This window comes from Xiphophorus couchianus, chromosome 18 (genome assembly GCF_001444195.1).
Source record: "Xiphophorus couchianus chromosome 18, X_couchianus-1.0, whole genome shotgun sequence".
NCBI lineage: Eukaryota > Metazoa > Chordata > Actinopteri > Cyprinodontiformes > Poeciliidae > Xiphophorus > Xiphophorus couchianus.
Window position 1 is genome coordinate 20749816 of NC_040245.1, and position 18117 is coordinate 20767932.

General features: G+C 37.1%; 3 protein-coding genes across 4 annotated transcripts; all 3 read right to left on the reverse strand.

Annotated features, from left to right (window-relative positions):
* Nucleotides 1–79: 79 nt before the first annotated feature.
* Nucleotides 80–2875, reverse strand: LOC114162015 (protein piccolo-like; the record flags this gene model as incomplete). Its single annotated transcript, XM_028045760.1, has 2 exons — nt 80–601; nt 1112–2875. A coding segment is annotated over one exon (1728 nt), but the record flags the coding sequence as incomplete, so codon positions are not given.
* Nucleotides 2876–3859: 984 nt separating this feature from the next.
* On the reverse strand, nt 3860–4719 carry LOC114133577 (sperm surface protein Sp17). The gene is made up of 3 exons (XM_027999594.1): nt 4338–4719; nt 4164–4243; nt 3860–4050 (listed from the first exon to the last, which is right to left on the reverse strand). Exons 1-3 carry the CDS (start codon nt 4489–4491, stop codon nt 3997–3999), a joined length of 288 nt encoding a protein of 95 aa, XP_027855395.1. The 5' UTR covers nt 4492–4719; the 3' UTR covers nt 3860–3996.
* Nucleotides 4720–4862: 143 nt separating this feature from the next.
* Nucleotides 4863–10312, reverse strand: LOC114161398 (uncharacterized). Of its 2 annotated transcripts, none has more exons than XM_028044653.1 (10): nt 10180–10312; nt 9788–10093; nt 9373–9426; nt 9234–9269; nt 9028–9144; nt 8896–8920; nt 8755–8795; nt 8623–8673; nt 8480–8535; nt 4863–6594 (listed from the first exon to the last, which is right to left on the reverse strand). In XM_028044653.1, the coding sequence occupies exons 1-10, from the start codon at nt 10226–10228 to the stop codon at nt 6463–6465; spliced, it is 867 nt and encodes a 288-aa protein (XP_027900454.1). In that variant the 5' UTR covers nt 10229–10312; the 3' UTR covers nt 4863–6462. The 2 variants fall into 2 exon arrangements, with proteins under 2 accessions (XP_027900454.1, XP_027900452.1); XM_028044651.1 differs by having other exon boundaries at nt 8432–8535.
* Between the last annotated feature and the right edge of the window lie 7805 nt (nt 10313–18117).

Here is an 18117-nt window from a genome sequence, read left to right on the forward strand (position 1 = left end):
TTTCTATAAAAGGCCCCAGTTTCTATCAGAGGTTTACAAACACCAAACATTAATATTTATGTCACAATAATGTTGAGCTTTTAATGATTTATTTAAATGATTCTCTATTTGAGAGTGGATACACAGTATATACAGGATTAAACATATGTGGATACACATACAGGATTAAATGGATACACAGTATATACAGGATTAAACATATGTGGATACACATACAGGATTAAATAAATACACAGTATATACAGGATTAAACATATGTGGATACACATACAGGATTAAATAAATACACAGTATATACAGGATTAAACATATGTGGATACACATACAGGATTAAATGGATACACAGTATATACAGGATTAAATATATTTGGATACAGGATTAAATATATAATATTGGAGAAAAGGTAAAACAACAACAACAACTACAACAACAAACAGCACTTATGTAGTCATTAGCAACCTTCCGGCATATTCTGCAAGGTTAGTTGATCCATCTTCTGACCCAAAATGGCGGAGTTCATTTAAAATATTTCTTTTCCTGGCTCCAAGCCCATGAACTTTGAATGAGGTCGAGGTGCGGGGCATTCCAGAATCTTCAGGCCTGTAGATATGTTGAAAATATGGAAACATTTATTATTTTTATTGCTTTTATTTTTAATTAATTAGTTATCAAAGTGGTAAGAACAAGGAGCTCTTTCTGGCCTGGAAATTTTCCTGCTTCACAAAGACTGTGTACAACTCATTTACAGTGTCGAAGTCCAAGGCTGCAGAATTGATTTTGGTCATTTTTAAATTTCTGACCAATCATGTGTGAAATCACAAAGTTCTGCCCAGAATATGTGTCAAAACCAAGCCGAAAGAACTCCTGAAGGGGCGTTGCAAAAACAGAATGGCGTCATTAGTTGCACAATTAGGCGGTTTCAATGCAATAAGGGAGGCTTGCTCAAATATTATGGAGGGTAATATAATGATCAGTTTCAGTTCTACTCAAGTTATGGCAGTAAAAGAAAATTGCTTGCAGAAATTGTGCAAATGTTAATTTTACTGCATAGGAAAAGTGTGAAATGCATCATAATATAGACTGGACAGTTTCTCAAACAACCAGGATTACCTTGTCGCTGTTGTTTGCGCCTGCTGTGCTCTCCTCCTAAATCCCAGCAGGTCCTTCCTCTTCCTCAGCGTCAGCAGGTGTCCCATCAGAATTATCAGAACGAGTCTCCTCATATTCATTATCCACTTCAGGAGTAAAAATTTCATCTTCTTCTTTAAATGTCACCTGCTTGAAGGACTTCTCAGAGACTGTTGGACTTACACTGCTTTTCTCAGGAGAAACTTGAGTCTCCGTTATTTCCCCTTCACCTTGAGTCTCTGTTATTTCCTTCTCTTTTAGAGTTTCAGTTACTTCCCTCTCACCTTGAGTCTCAGTTTTATCCCTCTCACCTGGAGTCTCAGTTATTTTCCCCTCACCTTGAGTCTCAGTTTTATCCCTCTCACCTGGAGTCTCAGTTATTTTCCCCTCACCTTGAGTCTCTGTTATTTCCTTCTCTTTTAGAGTTTCAGTTACTTCCCTCTCACCTTGAGTCTCAGTTTTATCCCTCTCACCTGGAGTCTCAGTTATTTTCCCCTCACCTTGAGTCTCAGTTTTATCCCTCTCACCTGGAGTCTCAGTTATTTTCCCCTCACCTTGAGTCTCAGTTTTATCCCTCTCACCTGGAGTCTCAGTTATTTTCCCCTCACCTTGAGTCTCTGTTATTTCCTTCTCTTTTAGAGTTTCAGTTACTTCCCTCTCACCTTGAGTCTCAGTTTTATCCCTCTCACCTGGAGTCTCAGTTTTATCCCTCTCACCTGGAGTCTCAGTTTTATCCCTCTCACCTGGAGTCTCAGTTATTTTCCCCTCACCTTGAGTCTCAGTTTTATCCCTCTCACCTGGAGTCTCAGTTATTTTCCCCTCACCTTTAGTCTCTGTTATTTCCTTCTCTTTCAGAGTTTCAGTTACTTCCCTCTCACCTGGAGTCTCAGTTTTATCCCTCTCACCTGGAGTCTCAGTTATTTTCCCCTCACCTTGAGTCTCCGTTATTTCCCCTTCACCTTTAGTCTCTGTTATTTCCCCTTCACCTTTAGTCTCTGTTATTTCCTTCTCTTTCAGAGTTTCAGTTACTTCACTCTCACCTTGAGTATCAGTTATTTCCCTCTCACTTTCAGTGTCTGTTATTTCCTTCTCACTTTGAGCTTCATCCTTTACTTCTTGTTGGGTGTCAGGATGAATTTCATACTGATTTGCAGGTAATTCGACAGCATTTTCCTCAAGCTGGGTTGTTATAGTTTCTGTCTCTTCAGCAGAATATGTGTCGTCTTGACAAATTGATGTTTTTGTTTCACCAGGCTTTGAAGCAGAGGCGTCCACAAGAAAAGTCAAATGTAGAACGCTCTGAAGTGATTCTGATTCTACAGTATGCTCTTCTTCTGAGCCAACAGTTTCCTGCTCTCCAAATGCACCAACTGGTTGATCTTCATCCTTATATTCCTGATCCTCCCACCTTTGGGAAGGACTTTCCCCCTCGCTTACATCTGAAGTTTCATCGGCTTGGTCCACCTGAATCAAGCTCAGGTGTAGTAGGTCATTATCTACTTCACTATCTAGTCCGATAATTTGACTAGGTTCAGCTTCGGTAAGCTCATAATCTTTGTCTATCCCGCTCTGTTCATCTGCTTCAGATGTCTGTTCTGTATCTTGTAGTTCAGTTTCTTCATCCTGTGAGCCTTCAGCCGAATCAGTTATATCTGAAATTGGAAGATGTTCGGTGGAATGAGCTGCATCTTCAACTGAGTGACTTGGCTCTTCTTCAGTTTCGAATTCGCTTGGTTTTCTCCTAAGAAACAACGAAATGGAACATTTTTAGAAACATTACAGATTAAAGCAATGCTTAGAATTTATTAAATGCATCTTTCAAACTCAACTGCAACCTGTGTATGTTCTCTGCTGCTTTTAGTCTCAAGTAGTTCTGTTCCGCCATTTCCTCTCAGCCATGACAAAGAAAATCTTCTTTTTTTTTCTTCTTCTTGTTTGTCTCACTTAAATGTTTTAGGTCATCAAACAAATTTTGATATTGGGTATAACCTGAGTAAATACTAAATAAAATTTTCTGCTTGAAAAAAATCTATCCAATTGAACCCTACACTATGTGAAAAGGTGGCCATAGGCATGACTCTCTTGTTAAATCATGAATTAGTTGTGATTAACCATATTTTTTGGTTTAATTTCACAAGCCACATTTACTAAGTGCTAAATTACTAATCAAGAAATCACCTGAGTAGAACATGTCAGCAAAATGTGGCCCAAAGAACAACACATCATGGCCTGTTCTAAAAACACATCAAGAAAACAAAGCAGTCAACTGAATAAGACCACTGTTTCCCAAACTTGGTTTATTATGGGGGCACTGCACAAGCTTGTTATTTCTCCATTAACTGCTTAAGTCTGTTGAAGCAGGCAAACCTCTAACAATACTTCCCATGCAGAGTTCACATGCTTTGAGTTCCAAGGATTTTGGACAAAATTTTTAAAAAAAAAATAGGTGATGTGTTTCTGTACATATTTCACATCATTAATTCTATTTGGATTATCAAATCAGCTGAATTTGCTCTTAAATCTTTGCTCTGAAATCTCAATTACAATACTAGTGTAATTGTGTCACACTAGTATGAGTTGGATTGATTTTGTTATATTTCAGTATAAAGGGATACTGAAACGACAGAACCTATTTGTCTTCAAATGTACATTGAGAAAACAGTGGTTGTAAAATGGCCTTATATTAACTCACTCAGTAGAGTTGAAAGGTCAACATAAAAATGTAATAAATGACAAATTGAGTAAGGTTTTTTATTGATGAAAATGTAAACTCCAATGTAATTTCATCAGAGCACATTTCTATCTTTTCTCTCATGTTCTTCATCTCCCTCTCCTCTTGATCGTGCTTGCTGCACTTAAAGTGACACTCACTTGGAAACGTGGGCCTCCTCTGTTGCTGTTTCCTTTTCAAGACCAACAGTCTGGAAAAATAATAAAAATAATAATAATAATAATAATAATAATAATACAATAAACTAACATAGACTCAGTTTTGTTAGCCATGTTAAGAGCTGTAACTTCAAAGAGTGTGTACCTCAGTACTCTTGAAAGCATGGTTATTGTAGAACCTGTCTTCCAGCTTGGCAGCCCACTCAGAAGGGTCCATCCCACTTTCTGTGAAGAAAGAAGGAAACACAGTTTGTCCTTATTTAATGAAATATAAAGTTTCAATAAAGTATTGTTATCTCATTTTCTTATGATCGGTTACCTTCTCTTTCTTTCAGAAGTTTGTCAAAATACTGCGCTGCATATGCAGGGATGTTGTCCGGCTGGTCCCGGAGAATCTCCCGGGTCAGTCCCTCTAAGAGGGCCCCAAATCCCCGAGGTACCCTCAGGTGAGTGTTGGAAAAAGGCACTGACATTTTCCTGAACCACGTGTCTGATTCCAAGCTATAATAACAGCAAAAAAGGTTTCCGGCTTTTCACAAGTGAAATGTCACCTCTAATTTAGCATCTGTAGTTAACGGACTTTCTAAATGTTGTTTGGGTTCGTAATTAAATCGCGCTGTCGAATCGGTTAACTGTTTAAATGTAAACCATCTTTCTTAAAAATCCGTTCTAATACAACGGTTTGTTGTGACCTGGAAGCATTTTAAATCGACCTTTACCGAATCGTTTATAGTTATCTAGCGCCACTACTAGTGCCATGTCTTGTTGATATCCGTTACTTAGCAACGGTTCCAAGTACGGAGACAAATAAGGGTCATGTTTGACGCAACACATTCCAGCATAGTTCAATAAAAAAAAAATCTTTATTTCAGACATAACATGATAACACAGGCAAATAGAAATACCTATAAACAGGTTTTGTATTTTTAATAGACTTAGAAAAAAAAAAATCAATGATACATTCATAAAAAACATTTTTTTAAAATAAATGTGTATAAAGAAATCAAATAATATTAAAGCGTATATTACAAAAATTGACTTTCACAATTGTATAAGATGAACATAACATAGCTTTTAATGAAAAATTGATTATTGATTATCCCCATTTTCTTTTTTTTATTGAAAAAGAGAAAATGAGTAATTTAAGATGTTTTTAAAGAATAGGTAACTGCGGTAATCCTGGATTTGTTCAAAGAACACCAAAACAAAACAAAACTTCTCATAATGGAGGATCATATCCACACAAAAACAAGTTGTTTTCTGAATTTTCAAGTCTACTTCTACAAAATTATCATGTACTTCATTTTGATTAACATAAAAAAATCACGGTTTGCTTAACTTGGGGCTTTCAGGTTTGAAAGAGTAAATACAACTTATCATAAATATTGTGAACTTTTACTAGACATAAAACACTGTATTAACAATGTGCTATACATGTGGATTTCATCTGCTGAAACACTTAATGTATTGACATTTATATTTAATTTACAATCAGTTAGTTTTTCTTGCAGTTATTCAGTTATCAGATTGGCACAATTTTGTTTAAAGAAAATTTTGATTATTTATACAATCCTGATTTTAAAAAAATATTTATTTGCTCAATTTCCTTATTCAAGAAGTTTTATTTTTAGCTGTTTATCTGCTGTAGGAAAATAGGTCTCCCTGTTTTTTTATTTTATTTTATTTTTGCACAAGACTAACAAGAACATTTACAACATCTTAACCAGAGAAGATGCATAAGTATCTATTTTCCATCCTCCCTTTGCAGTAAACCTGCACAATAAGCCTCTACTGGGTGCTGAAATAGCTGTGTGTAGGCTAATGTATCCCTGGCACAGAGGTTATGTGAACAAAATGCTGCTTCTACAAAATCCCAAGAAAAGACAACTCAGAATACATGTGGATTGGCACAAACATATTATGTTGTGAGTATTTTAGGGGCTTAATGCAAGCTCTTTTTTAATGTAACATTTGAAACTCCAAATCAGCAGAAAGAGGATTTGGTCTTTCAAAAATTTGTTCAGGGTTTATCTTTTAATTGTACAAAACCATCTTTGAAACGTTTTTTCTCAAGTATAATTATTTGTCCCTTTAGAATGATCCATGTGAAGATAAAAAGAATGCATTAAAACTTAACTGTATCATCATATACACTTAATGCATGTTGTCCATATGTAGGCCTGGTGTTGTCAGAGTGAAAAGCATCAGAAAAACAAGAAAGAACCTGTGCTTTGTTGTCCATGATTACTCTCTATTTATCACCTCTGCATTTTAAGCAGCACTTGATGGAACAGACCTTGCAAAAAGCATTAACAGGAGTATTTGAATCACGGTTTACACAGTTAAATGTAAGTTTCTGAAATGTGATTGGAAAATTTACCGAGGTACGGTGGATGCTTCCTGGACCACATGGTCCAATGAAAGGCAGGCTGAAGTGCTTATGGTCAGGCATATGTGATAACCGCATACTCAGAGTTGGTGCTCATCTTGCGGCTGACCTCTCTGGGCTGGGGAACATGCAGTCTGTCAGCTGAACGCGAGGCCTGCAGGTGGCATCTTGGTTCATCTCCCCGCCACTGCACATAAACCAGAAAAAAAACAACTTGTTTCACAATTAAGTATTGAATCTCTACTAAAAATCCCGCAAATACACATTAAATTAAACGGTATATTTAAAAATCACAATCACTTAATAACAACAAGCTACAAGTTTCCTTGACTCAAAAGATTACAGACCTCTGTTTTACAATGTAAAAAAAAAAAGAAATTAACCATGAAAAAACAACTGAAAAACACACAAATAGTCTATATGAGGTGAAAATTACATGAAATAAAAAACTGCAATAACTTGAATGCACAAGTGTGCAAATCTTTCAATTGATACTTTGCTGGAAGATTCAATTGTTTTTTGTTGGAAGTCGATAAGCTTACCACATATTGACTTTAAGACACCCAATCTAACTCAAACTGAAAGTCCACAGGTCTCTTCAGGTGAACCCAAACTGTTCTAGGTTTGGCTATAGGCAAACCTTTTTCTTATCACTTGATATATTGTCAAAAAGGTCTTGCTGATTTTCATCTATGCTTGGATTAACTAAAATGGAAAAACAATTCATCTTGAACCCTCTGTATTTTCTTGAAGTTTATTTTTCTGTAACGGCATAACGGATGCAAATTTGCAGACATCAGAAAACTCATACTAAGACAGCTGAAGCTTAATTTATGTACGTAATTGGATATACTGTATGGTTAAGATAAACATAGTTTTTACCCTTTCCACGTTTAGGTTTAAAATAATCTTGAATTTCTCTACGTTTTTCTTCTTTTTGGAAGTTACATTAACGTTTTGGAGCTGGTTAGCCAGACTTCTGATTTGAATCTGATAGAAAATATGTGGAGGGAAAGAAAGACTAATGTCAAATAGTCTTTCCAATCTCAGAGACTCAGAGCTCATCACCAAAAGTTGAATCACCAAAATACCTATAGGGAAACATTAAACAAGATGACCACCAATTCTAATGTGATCTGGCTTGTTTTCTATTTAGGTTTGGGGTTTATCTAGATGGGCTGATTTCTAACACTGGATAGGGAAGTGCACAAGACAAAGGTATCTAAATGTGAGCGCACGTACACATTTGGACAATTACCCCATTTTTATTTTTTTTATTTCTCTGAAATATTTCCTTTGGTTGTTTAGTTGAATTTCACAAGATATACATCATGTAGAAGTCATAGAACATTTTTTAAATGATCCTGATCTACTCTTTTTCATCGGAGTATCTGATAGTTTGACACTTTTAAGATCCACTGTATACGAGTCATGCTGTAAAATAACTCATTTATAAATTGACGACTGCACTGAGGTTCTCCATAGCATAAATGGACAAAAGTCATTGTTTTTGTTTTGATTGTCTGTGCTGAAAATGGTTGTGTTTCAATGTACTTAACCAAATCAAAATGCATACAAGCTAAGCCATCAATGTTGCTTAACAACTGATGCACATTTATGAGCAATTTGTACTGCCAACTAAAAATGTATAATTCTAAAATCCATAAATATTTGGAAATAAAAAAACTAACTAACACACAAAGTAAAACATTTCTTCTGAAATGTCTTGCATGAAGCAAGGTGGATCGAAACAAAAGCAGCAATATCTGTCAAATTCTCTTATGATTCTTGTAGCTAATGACACATCTAATGTAGCAATAAAACAGCTAATATAACAGCACTTTAGCACTAGATAACATAAACTAAGCATATATTTGCAAAAGCCTAATTATCATATAGAGATTATATTTAAAAAGTAAAATAAAAAACTACAAGTTTTTTGGTAAACCCTTCTGTGCAATAAAGATGGAGATGGAATGATAGGTCAGTTCATAGGTTTGAGCTTGTCATGCTTTGTCTCTCACCTCTCCTGTTCCTAAGTAGCCAACCTTAGTGAGCTCGGGTGTACTGACCCCTCGGACGGTGATCATTATGTCTGCATATGGAACCTCTGTGTCCTCCTCATTGTCTGGGTCAAACAGAACAACGCATTTTACTTGTAAATATTAGCCAACAAATGGTCTACAATTCAGATGGTTCTGCATGTTTGTCTTACCAGGCAGAGGGATTCGTAAGGTTATTTTCTCACTTTGTGTTGATAGCGTCCCTGGATGGAGAAGATGGCAAGCGTTAGCTGAAGAGCTCTTTCTGTATGCTTTTTATTTATCTGATATTTTTGGTGTTTTACCTTTTACTGGTAGGAGGACAGCATTTGGGGATTGAGATGAGCTGGAAAAATTTAAAATAATGATGATTTGTAAAATCTAAATCACAGATTTCACTGTTAATCGTGCAGAAATGCGAACAAATATGAGCTTAGACGGCTCACCATGATTTGGACACAACCCGCTCCCCTGGAATGAGAGGCATTGCTGTCACTACATTAAAATCTGTGCATTTTTCATGCTTTCATCTAGGATTTACACTTATTTTTTGCAAAAGAATACTACATTGTAATCACCTCTACCCTTCCAGATCGGCTTGTTGCGATTTACGCACAAGAAGATGGCCAAAGCTGCAAGAACCATGGCCACTGTGACGGTTACCGCTGCCAAAACCTTCATTACATTAAACTGCCCTGTTGTCATAAAAACAGATGTATTAGAATTTCTTAAATGTAAAAACAATTTTTTTATCATTTAGAATATTTTTGTTTTTGATACTCACCTTTGTTTGAAGTCCCTGATTCAGTAGGAAGCGATGCTAAGATAATTAAGATCATTAAGATATGGATTAATCAAAAACTGTTCAAATAATTGTTGCAAATATAGAATATTTTGTATTAGACATTAGAAAGGCTTCTCACTATTTTCAAGAAGAATGTTTGGGTTACTTGTCCATTTTGGGACAGTGTCTTGAGCTACAAATACAAGAGAAAGGGTGATTCAGTCCTTGGTTTCTTACACAACTTATGTTATATCTATCTATCTATAGATCTATATATATATATATATAGATCCTATCTCTCTTTCTCTCTCTCTCTCTCTCTCTCTCTATATATATATATATTGTGTATATATATATATGTATAAATATATATATATATATATATATATATATATATATATATATATATATATATACACAATATATATGTATAAATATATATATATATATATATATATATATATTTATTGATAGATAGATAGATAGATAGATAGATAGATAGATAGATAGATAGATAGATAGATAGATAGATAGATAGATAGAGCATTGCATACCTTGAAGTCGAAGGAAAACAGTGTGAACTGTTGTTTTTGTGAGATTAGGGTCCTCTGTGTCTTCTGTGTAGCAACTGTAGTTCTTCTCTGTATCATGAGTAGAAATGTTTGATAGGCAGATGGACACAGTGCAAAAGCTGTCATTACTTTTAGTTGTGTTACAAGGAGCGATATCAGACTCTGTCCTCCAGGAGCCGCGGACAAATCCAGCCGAGCAGTTATAGGTGCAGCTCAGCATGAGACTTTGCCCCTGTCTTACCATCTTGTAATCAGTGGGTGCCTTTGCATTGTCAGAAATCACACTTCCTGCAAAGAGAGGATAATGTAGTTACATTACAGAAATAGAAGTTATGTTACAATTGAAGATGAAACATTAGGAATAATTGTTTTACCTTTTAGAACTGAAAGGAAGAGTATGGTTAAGTAGACTAAGACCTGCATTGCCGCTCCTTTTTTTCTTATTTCTTTGTTCCTTTTATTCAAACATAAAATACCCTGTGTTCTTGCAGCCTGCTGTTGGTTGCACCTGCACATACCCACATATATGTTTCTCCTCTTGAGTTTGGGTACAGGAAGTGGTGTTCAAAAGGATTCAGGGGTGTGCAAAAATAATGCACAACTTTCCATACATCGCATCTGGCTTCCTGTCAGAAAAATGCTGTTAAAAAACAAATAGGGTAAACACATCATGGAACACAATTATGCAGTAATGTTTTTTTTTTTTGTTGTTTTTTTTTACTGAAGATAAAGGTTTTTATTTGTGGATTAATACTATGTTCATGCAGTTGACACCAAGCTTTTTAAAGGCCTCACAGCACATGCTAATGCAGGAAGGCTGAGGGTGTCATTTGCTTTTGTAGCTTTGTGTCTGCTCCAGCAATAGCTGTAGTCAACTTTTGATGCTCCTCTATATTTGAATTATGTATTTTTCAATTATTTCCCTGGGAAAACAAAATGTACCTTGTTTGCATCCATTTATTCCATGCAAATAAATTACTTTGATATATTCTATGTCTTAAATCTCCTACTTACGGTGAATGACAGCTCATGGGTAGCATAAATAATTTGCTGTGATCCACTAACAGAAACAACTAGGCTAGCGTTTGCACTTGCTCATGCATAATGAAAGTCACAGATACAGTTACAGAACCTAATTGCACATCACTGTCAGCTTGAGTCACCACCTGGGAATCACATTTCGTGCTCATTTCACTTTCAGGCTCTAAACATTTATCCGTGTAGGATTAGACCAAAATGCTGTGCTCTGGATATTGAGAAAACCTGTAACATGCTCTTGTATACAGGATTAGACATCCAGATATGATGTGCTTGGTGAGGGCTATGTATTTGCTATGTGTTTTATCTCCTGGGGTTTTTCTGCTGCTCTTCCAACCTGGAGCTGCTTCAGGTAAGAAAAACAATCTTCATGCTTTTATTATTTCCTAAAGTGCATTTATCAACATAATGACCAATTTCTACATTCTCCCTGTTTTGGTGTGAGAAGTCGCAGAGGGGAGTGCAGATCTTATCCTCAATGACGAAGTGTATGTTGGTGTGTGTCCAGAAGGAAAGTACTTCAACCAGCAGCTTTGTTTGGATTGTCCTTCTGGTCATTTGTAAGTCGTCAGGCATATTTTAAACTATAGGACAGAATTTTATTAGTTTTTTCATATTTTTACATGGGATAGAATAAATTACTAATTAATGATGTTTCACCTACTTCGTTTCTGCTTTATAGCTGTCCTGGAAATGTATCTGCACCAAATCGATGTCCAGCAGGAACATTCAACCTCTACACAGGGAAAATCAGCATCGATGACTGCAAGGTAAAACACTTTTTCACAAGCCTTTGATTGCTTAAGCCCAAAAGGTATGATTTACATTCAAATAACCCTTTCCCTACAGTTTTACTTGTTATAACACTGAATTAAATATAATCAAGGAGAAATGTTTTCCAAACATTTTGACACCGAAATGTTGTAGTTACAGTTGCAGTGCTTTCAAAAATTTGGATGCTCCTTCAACTTCCCAAACTTTTGTTACTTTACAATCACAAATTCAGATGCATTTTATCAGGATTTAATGTGATAGGTTGTGACTAACACATAGAAGTAGGAAAATTATATATGGTTTTCAAATCTAAAACGTGGGGTCCATTTGTTTTCATAACTTTCATAACTAACCCCGACGTTCTTTAGTAACACTAAACAAAATCCTTCGAACGCAGCTGCAATTTGTGTTTTGGTAATACAGTTCACATAGTTAACATAGAAATTACACAATTACGGGTTATTTTAATTAAAATAAAATAAAATGGCTGTTCTTTATGAGCCTTTATTTTTTGTCTCATATAAGGTCATTAATGTTGCAGATGGCAAATAGTTGAAAACAACAATACTACAATCGTTTGGAATGTTATAGAAAAGCTACTTTATTTTGGCTAAGTGACAAAATTACCCTGGTTAACTTTAGTGAGTAGAAAACCACACGTGTTTGGAGATTAAAAAGCCAAAATTCAAGGTTGATTCATATTACTTTTGTAAAAGAGCACTGGTGAACAAACGGCTTTGAAAGGTTTGAATAGAAAATCAGTGGCATGATTAGAACTAATGTGCCTCCATTCTGACTGAGCTTTCGCTATTTTGTTCAGACGACTTGATAAACATTTCAGTCTATAGGTGTGCAAAGCTTCTAGAAACATATCCCAAAAAGCAAGCTCCTGTAACTGCAGCAAAAAGGTGGTTATGCCAGGCTTGAACTCAGAAAGCTGAATATAAATCCAAATCTTTCTATATTTATATACTATATACATATTGCCCAAATTCATATTTGTTTAAATTATGTGCTTTTATGTGAGCTCATTGCTATTTGCTGTATGTTGCAGCCTTGTATTACAGGCCTGATCAGTTCAGAGGACAGAGTGGATTGCCGGCTGTGTCCTGCAGGTTTTTCATGTGACGTCACCAATGGAACACTTTATTTATGCCCAGCAGGACAACATTCACCCGAAGGGGTCCTACAGTGTCTGACCTGCCCTTTTGATTCTGTTTGCAAGTTTGGGCTTCCTTATAAGGTCACCATCAACCATTAAAGATGTGAAAAGAATTGAAAACGCTTCTACAGCTTGCTGCACAAAAAGAAAATTTACTTGTTTTTTTTACGGTTTTTATGTGCTCACAGTGTGCACCTGGAAAGGAGCCCGACGTGGATCACACTGAATGTATTGAGTGTTTCCCGGGTTTTTACTCCACTGTTTGTACGGCTTTGTGTCTACAGTGCCCCGCAGGTAGTGCTTCTAGAAAATATTGCTTCTCTTTAGCTATTGCGTCTGTTCTAATTGATAGTTAAATGTCATAAATATGTGCCACAATACCTAAGATTGTGCCTTATGGCTGCTGTAGGAAATTACTGTCCAAACAGTGGGATGTCACAGCCACTTCCCTGTCCTTCTGGTTGGATCTCCACACCTGGACAGACTTCCTGCCGTAGATGTAATGATACATCCTTGCTGTGTGGGGGCGCTGTGGCACCACGCTGGAGCCACTCTGTGTACAAATCTGGTCAAGCCAACACCTGTAGACCGGGAACCTACAAGCCTGTAAAGGAAGATGGAGATTGTATTGCCTGTCCAAAGGGTTAGTGTTAAATATTGCTTTAATATTTTAGTAGGGGTTTTTTTTTTTGCTTCCAGAAAGAAACCAAACATGAGTTGGTTCTTGTTTATCTCGTTGTTAGGTCATTATTGTGTGGGAGGTGTAGCTGTGCCCTGTCCTGCAGGGAGTTATGGTCCTAAAGAAGGTCTGCAGAGACTGAAAGACTGTGCAATCTGCCCTGCCGGTACAGCTCTATCAAAAGCAAGCTCTCTAAATGTTTTCAACTCCAAAGATTTGGACAAATTCTGTGGGCTTTAAACTTTCTAATTGCAGTTTCTCAAGCCGAAGGAACTAAATGTTTTCCATCTCTAGAAATATTATCTTACCATACAGGCTGTGTCCTTTACAAAATGTTTTTCTAATCTATAAATACTTTTCTCAAGGGTTTTACTGTCTGGAAGGGAGCTCACAGAGACCCTCCTCCCAGTTCATGTGCCCACAGGGCTATTACTGTGAAGAGGGCACCGCCACCCCTCATGGGTCACCTTGTCCTGCTGGTACATCAGGGGAACAACTGGGTCAGACAAGTAGGGCAGCCTGTAAAAGATGCAAAGAGGGACGCTTCTGTCCCGCAGGTTAGTCTTTGTTCTGATAAAACTCACTTCACTGGAGCAACAGATACTGAAATACAAATAAAACATCTCCCAGAAAGTAAATGTTTCTCACTTGAAGAAAACACACACACACACACAAAGGTAGTTAAAACGTTTCAACAACAGACATTGTGAACAGAGTTCATTTTTTAAAATGTGCTGTACCTGTGAAAGACTTCCTCAAAGTTCAATGAGGTTTTTCCAAACGTTTTATGCTTTGTGTTTTACCTTAAACAGGATCTTCAGGTCCAGGTTTGCCGTGTGCTAGAGGAAGGTTCTGTCCAGCTGGCACAGTGGAGGAAGTGACTTGTCCATCAGGCACCTTCACCCCTCACCAAGGAGCCATAAGTGAGTTTTCAACATGGGCAGTTTCAGTCAGTAGTTCAGATACCATAAGCATGTCATGTTGATTTTGGACTGTATTTAAACTGTGCTTCTTCACAGTTCTGAAGTTATGCACACAGGCTCAAATATTTTCATATAGACCTCATTTAATTGAGTAGTATGCTTGTTGGGGCCATCAATAAGATTGTGGCATTATTCTGATCTGATATTTAACCACTGTCATTAAAAAGACTGAAATATTTAATTCAAATATAGAGATTTTATGTTATAAACCTTCCATTTCAAGGATGGTTAACAATTAAGAGCTGAGGTCAGGGGCTTTCATCAGGCTTAAGGTCAGCTGGTTTGTCCCCAAACCAATCTTAATAAGTTTTTGGGATCAAAATATAATTTGTTTCAACTTTTTTAGACTCTGACCTCAATATCGTTAACAATCTGTGGACTATTTTAAAATGAAAGTAGCTACAATATTTAACCAAATTGATAGAGATTTTATGAAAGCTGGACAACAGCTGTGGTAATGGTACATCCTTTACCGTCCTGTGGGGGTGTATGAAAAGATTTCAGTCAGTTGTTCTGAACAACAATAGAAGAATATTTCACCCTGGAATAAAAATGGTTCACATAAGGTATCCATACACATTAGTATTTGTAAACATCAGACCAGAATTGTTCATATATACATATACTTATTTTTGTTGAAAATTACATAAAGAAGTGACACGTTAGCAAACCTTTTGCTGTAAATTAAAAACTTCTTCCACTGTTGTTTGGTTTTTAGATGCCTATATTTTGCTTACATTTAATTTAATTCAATCTTTGATTTTATTTTCTAAAGTTTTGCAAACTATAATTGAATATTTTTACACTAGTCCAATCTTTTCATGAGGTGAAATGCTCAGTGATTGCAGAAATTACTCAGTTGCTAAAGGTTCCCCTGAGAAACCACAATATCTAGATGGAAAACCGCAATGGACAGATGCCAAAGAGGGCAAAAAGAAACAAACTGATTACAAAGAAAAAAGCTAATGAGAAAAAACACACAACTTAACATAACAAAGTAGGTTTATGTAACAGACCTACACTGACTTCAGTATTCTAACTTTTTCTTCCAGGTGTGAAGGACTGTCTTAAATGTCCACCTGGTTTCTACTGTCCTAAGGGGACCAGCGACCCGATGCCCTGTCCATCAGGGTCCTTCAACCCCTTAGAGGGGCAGGATGAGGTGACTGATTGCAGAGAATGCTACCCGGGGAAGGCCTGCACACAGATAGCTCTAAAGGCTCCAGATGTAGACTGCATGCCTGGGTAAGCAACCTGTTCAGAAACATGAAAAATATGTAATCAAGAATGCTTCCTTATACTCATGACTTTGGTACTTTAAGTATGGCGAGAAAGAGCAGTTTTAAGGGATTTGTCTTCATAGGTTCGTGTGTCCTCCTGGCTCATCAAAACCCAACGCACCAGCCAACGCCTGCCCTCCGGGAGCATTTAGCAATCGCATCAACCTTACTGATCGCTCACAGTGTCAGCTGTGCCCAGCACAATACGCCTGTCTGAGAGGTTACGTTTTCATATTCAGCAGCTTCTTAAAAGGACTTGCATCAGGAAAAGCAAAATCTTTTTTTTTTGCCTTACAAACATAGATTGGTGACATCTCATTCTAATTTACAGTCTGTTACAAAGTATTCATGCTGCTTGAAATTTTCCACTTTTGTTACAAATGTCAATATATTTTCTTTTGATTTGATGGGATACACATGCATTATAGTGAAGCATAAGAAATAGGATTTAAGCATTTTACCCATAAAAGTCATGGCATTCATTAAAGTACAGGCTCTTTAATTCTGGTACTCCTAAACAAAATTTATCTTTGAATTCAGCATAAATTGAGTTGTTCAATAAAGATCTCAGAGGTCTGTTAGGGAACATTAGTAAATAAACAATTTTATGGAGAAGATAAGATAAGATAGATAAGATAAGATAAATCCTTATTGTCATTGTCACAAGGACAGCGAAATTCACTTTCGTTGTCCTTAACAAGGCCTTAATCCAAATGAAAATCTTTGGTAAGACCTGTTTGAATTGACTATAATCCTATCAGTAAAAAAAAGAAAATTGGGCAAACAATTTTGAGTCTAATTTTGAAAAGTTGGCCGGGATTTTGCCAAAAGACTTGCAGCTGTGATTGCAGGATTTTTGTGAAACATTTTGACTAGGTATTGTAGACTACTTCACAGTTACGCATTATTTTGTGTTGTTTAAAAATATAAAACTGAAGTTCAATTAAATTATATAGAATTGTGTAGAATTTTGCCATGTGACAACATCTGAGAAAGTTTAAGGGGTACGAGGCACTGCAAACGCATCAACAGCAATATTTGAAGATTTAAGAATGGATTATTTATCTTTTCTGCAAAACATAAAATTTTTCTTATTACATTGGCGATTGTTATTTTTTCATTTCTGCTGTTTCAGGAACAGGTGGTATTCAAAGACCGCCACTTCTTTGTTTTGCTGGACATTATTGTCCCCCTGGAACGATGTTTCCGACACAGTACAAGTGTCCAGTGGGGACATGGAGCAGTCAAAGTGGACTGGAGGCTGAAGCAGAGTGCCAGCCGTGCCCTCGAGGTTGGTACTGCTTGGCTGGGTCTGCAGCGCCATCAGGCCGATGCAACTCTGGACACTACTGCCCTGAAGGTAAACAAGTACAAGTTGAAGGCACGGAAAGAAAAGTTTTTTGTTTTTTTTTCTGTCTGACTCTGAAAGTTTTTAAGATTGTATGTAAATGACAAACTGTCGTTTAAATATCTTTACAACATACTGCAAACATTTCACTCATGCTGTAGTCATGAGTCTTTCATTTGGATATAATTATGGGGATGTTGCTTTCTCAGGGACAGCATATGGCACCCAGTACCCTTGCCCTGCAGGCACCTACAGCATCCAAATGGGCAACAGATACAGGGAGGACTGCTTGACTTGTCCCGAAGGTTCATTCTGTCAGCTGGGAACCTCCAAACCCTCACCTTGCCCTCCGTGCGTAAACAGAACATCAGAAATAAGATATGTGCTTTTTGATAAGAGAATGAAGCAGGTGTTAAAACTGTGATTCGGTAACTATGTCTGCTCTGTCACTCTCAGCTCTTCATTTCGCCGCCTGAAAGGAGGGCGAAGGCTGGAGGACTGCTCCCCTTGCCCTGCTGGCTATTTTTGTCCCTACTCAGCCACTATCAACCCGAGAGTCTGCGGAGCTGGCAGCTACTCTGTAAGACCCCATTAAACACAAGCCAGTGTGACTGGGCAACTGACAGCACCAGTGGAAACCAGCGCTGGTGTAGTCCCATCACTCTGGAAATGGTTTTGATTGTCCTATTTTTAGATTACCGGTACATTTACCACCCACATGCAATCGCCTTATATTACTCACCTACTGTGTACATCTGTAAATGCCAGCAGGAGGGATAGTATAGTGCTTTTGATATATCGTCTTTTTTTTCCCTCCCAATTTGAGGCCTTCTTAATGTTCCAGCATTTTCCAGAGTCAAATATTTCTTTTTCGCAAGTTGCCAGTGTGCGTTTTGCTGTCTCCCACCTCCATGCCGGTTGATATCTTTAACTTCAACTCCCTGAATGTTTCTTCTCATTCTCTTGTGTGTAGGATGAGGGCTCTGTGGAGTGCTCTTCGTGCCTACAGGGGCATTACTGCAGTAACGAGACCACCAGCGAGGAGGCC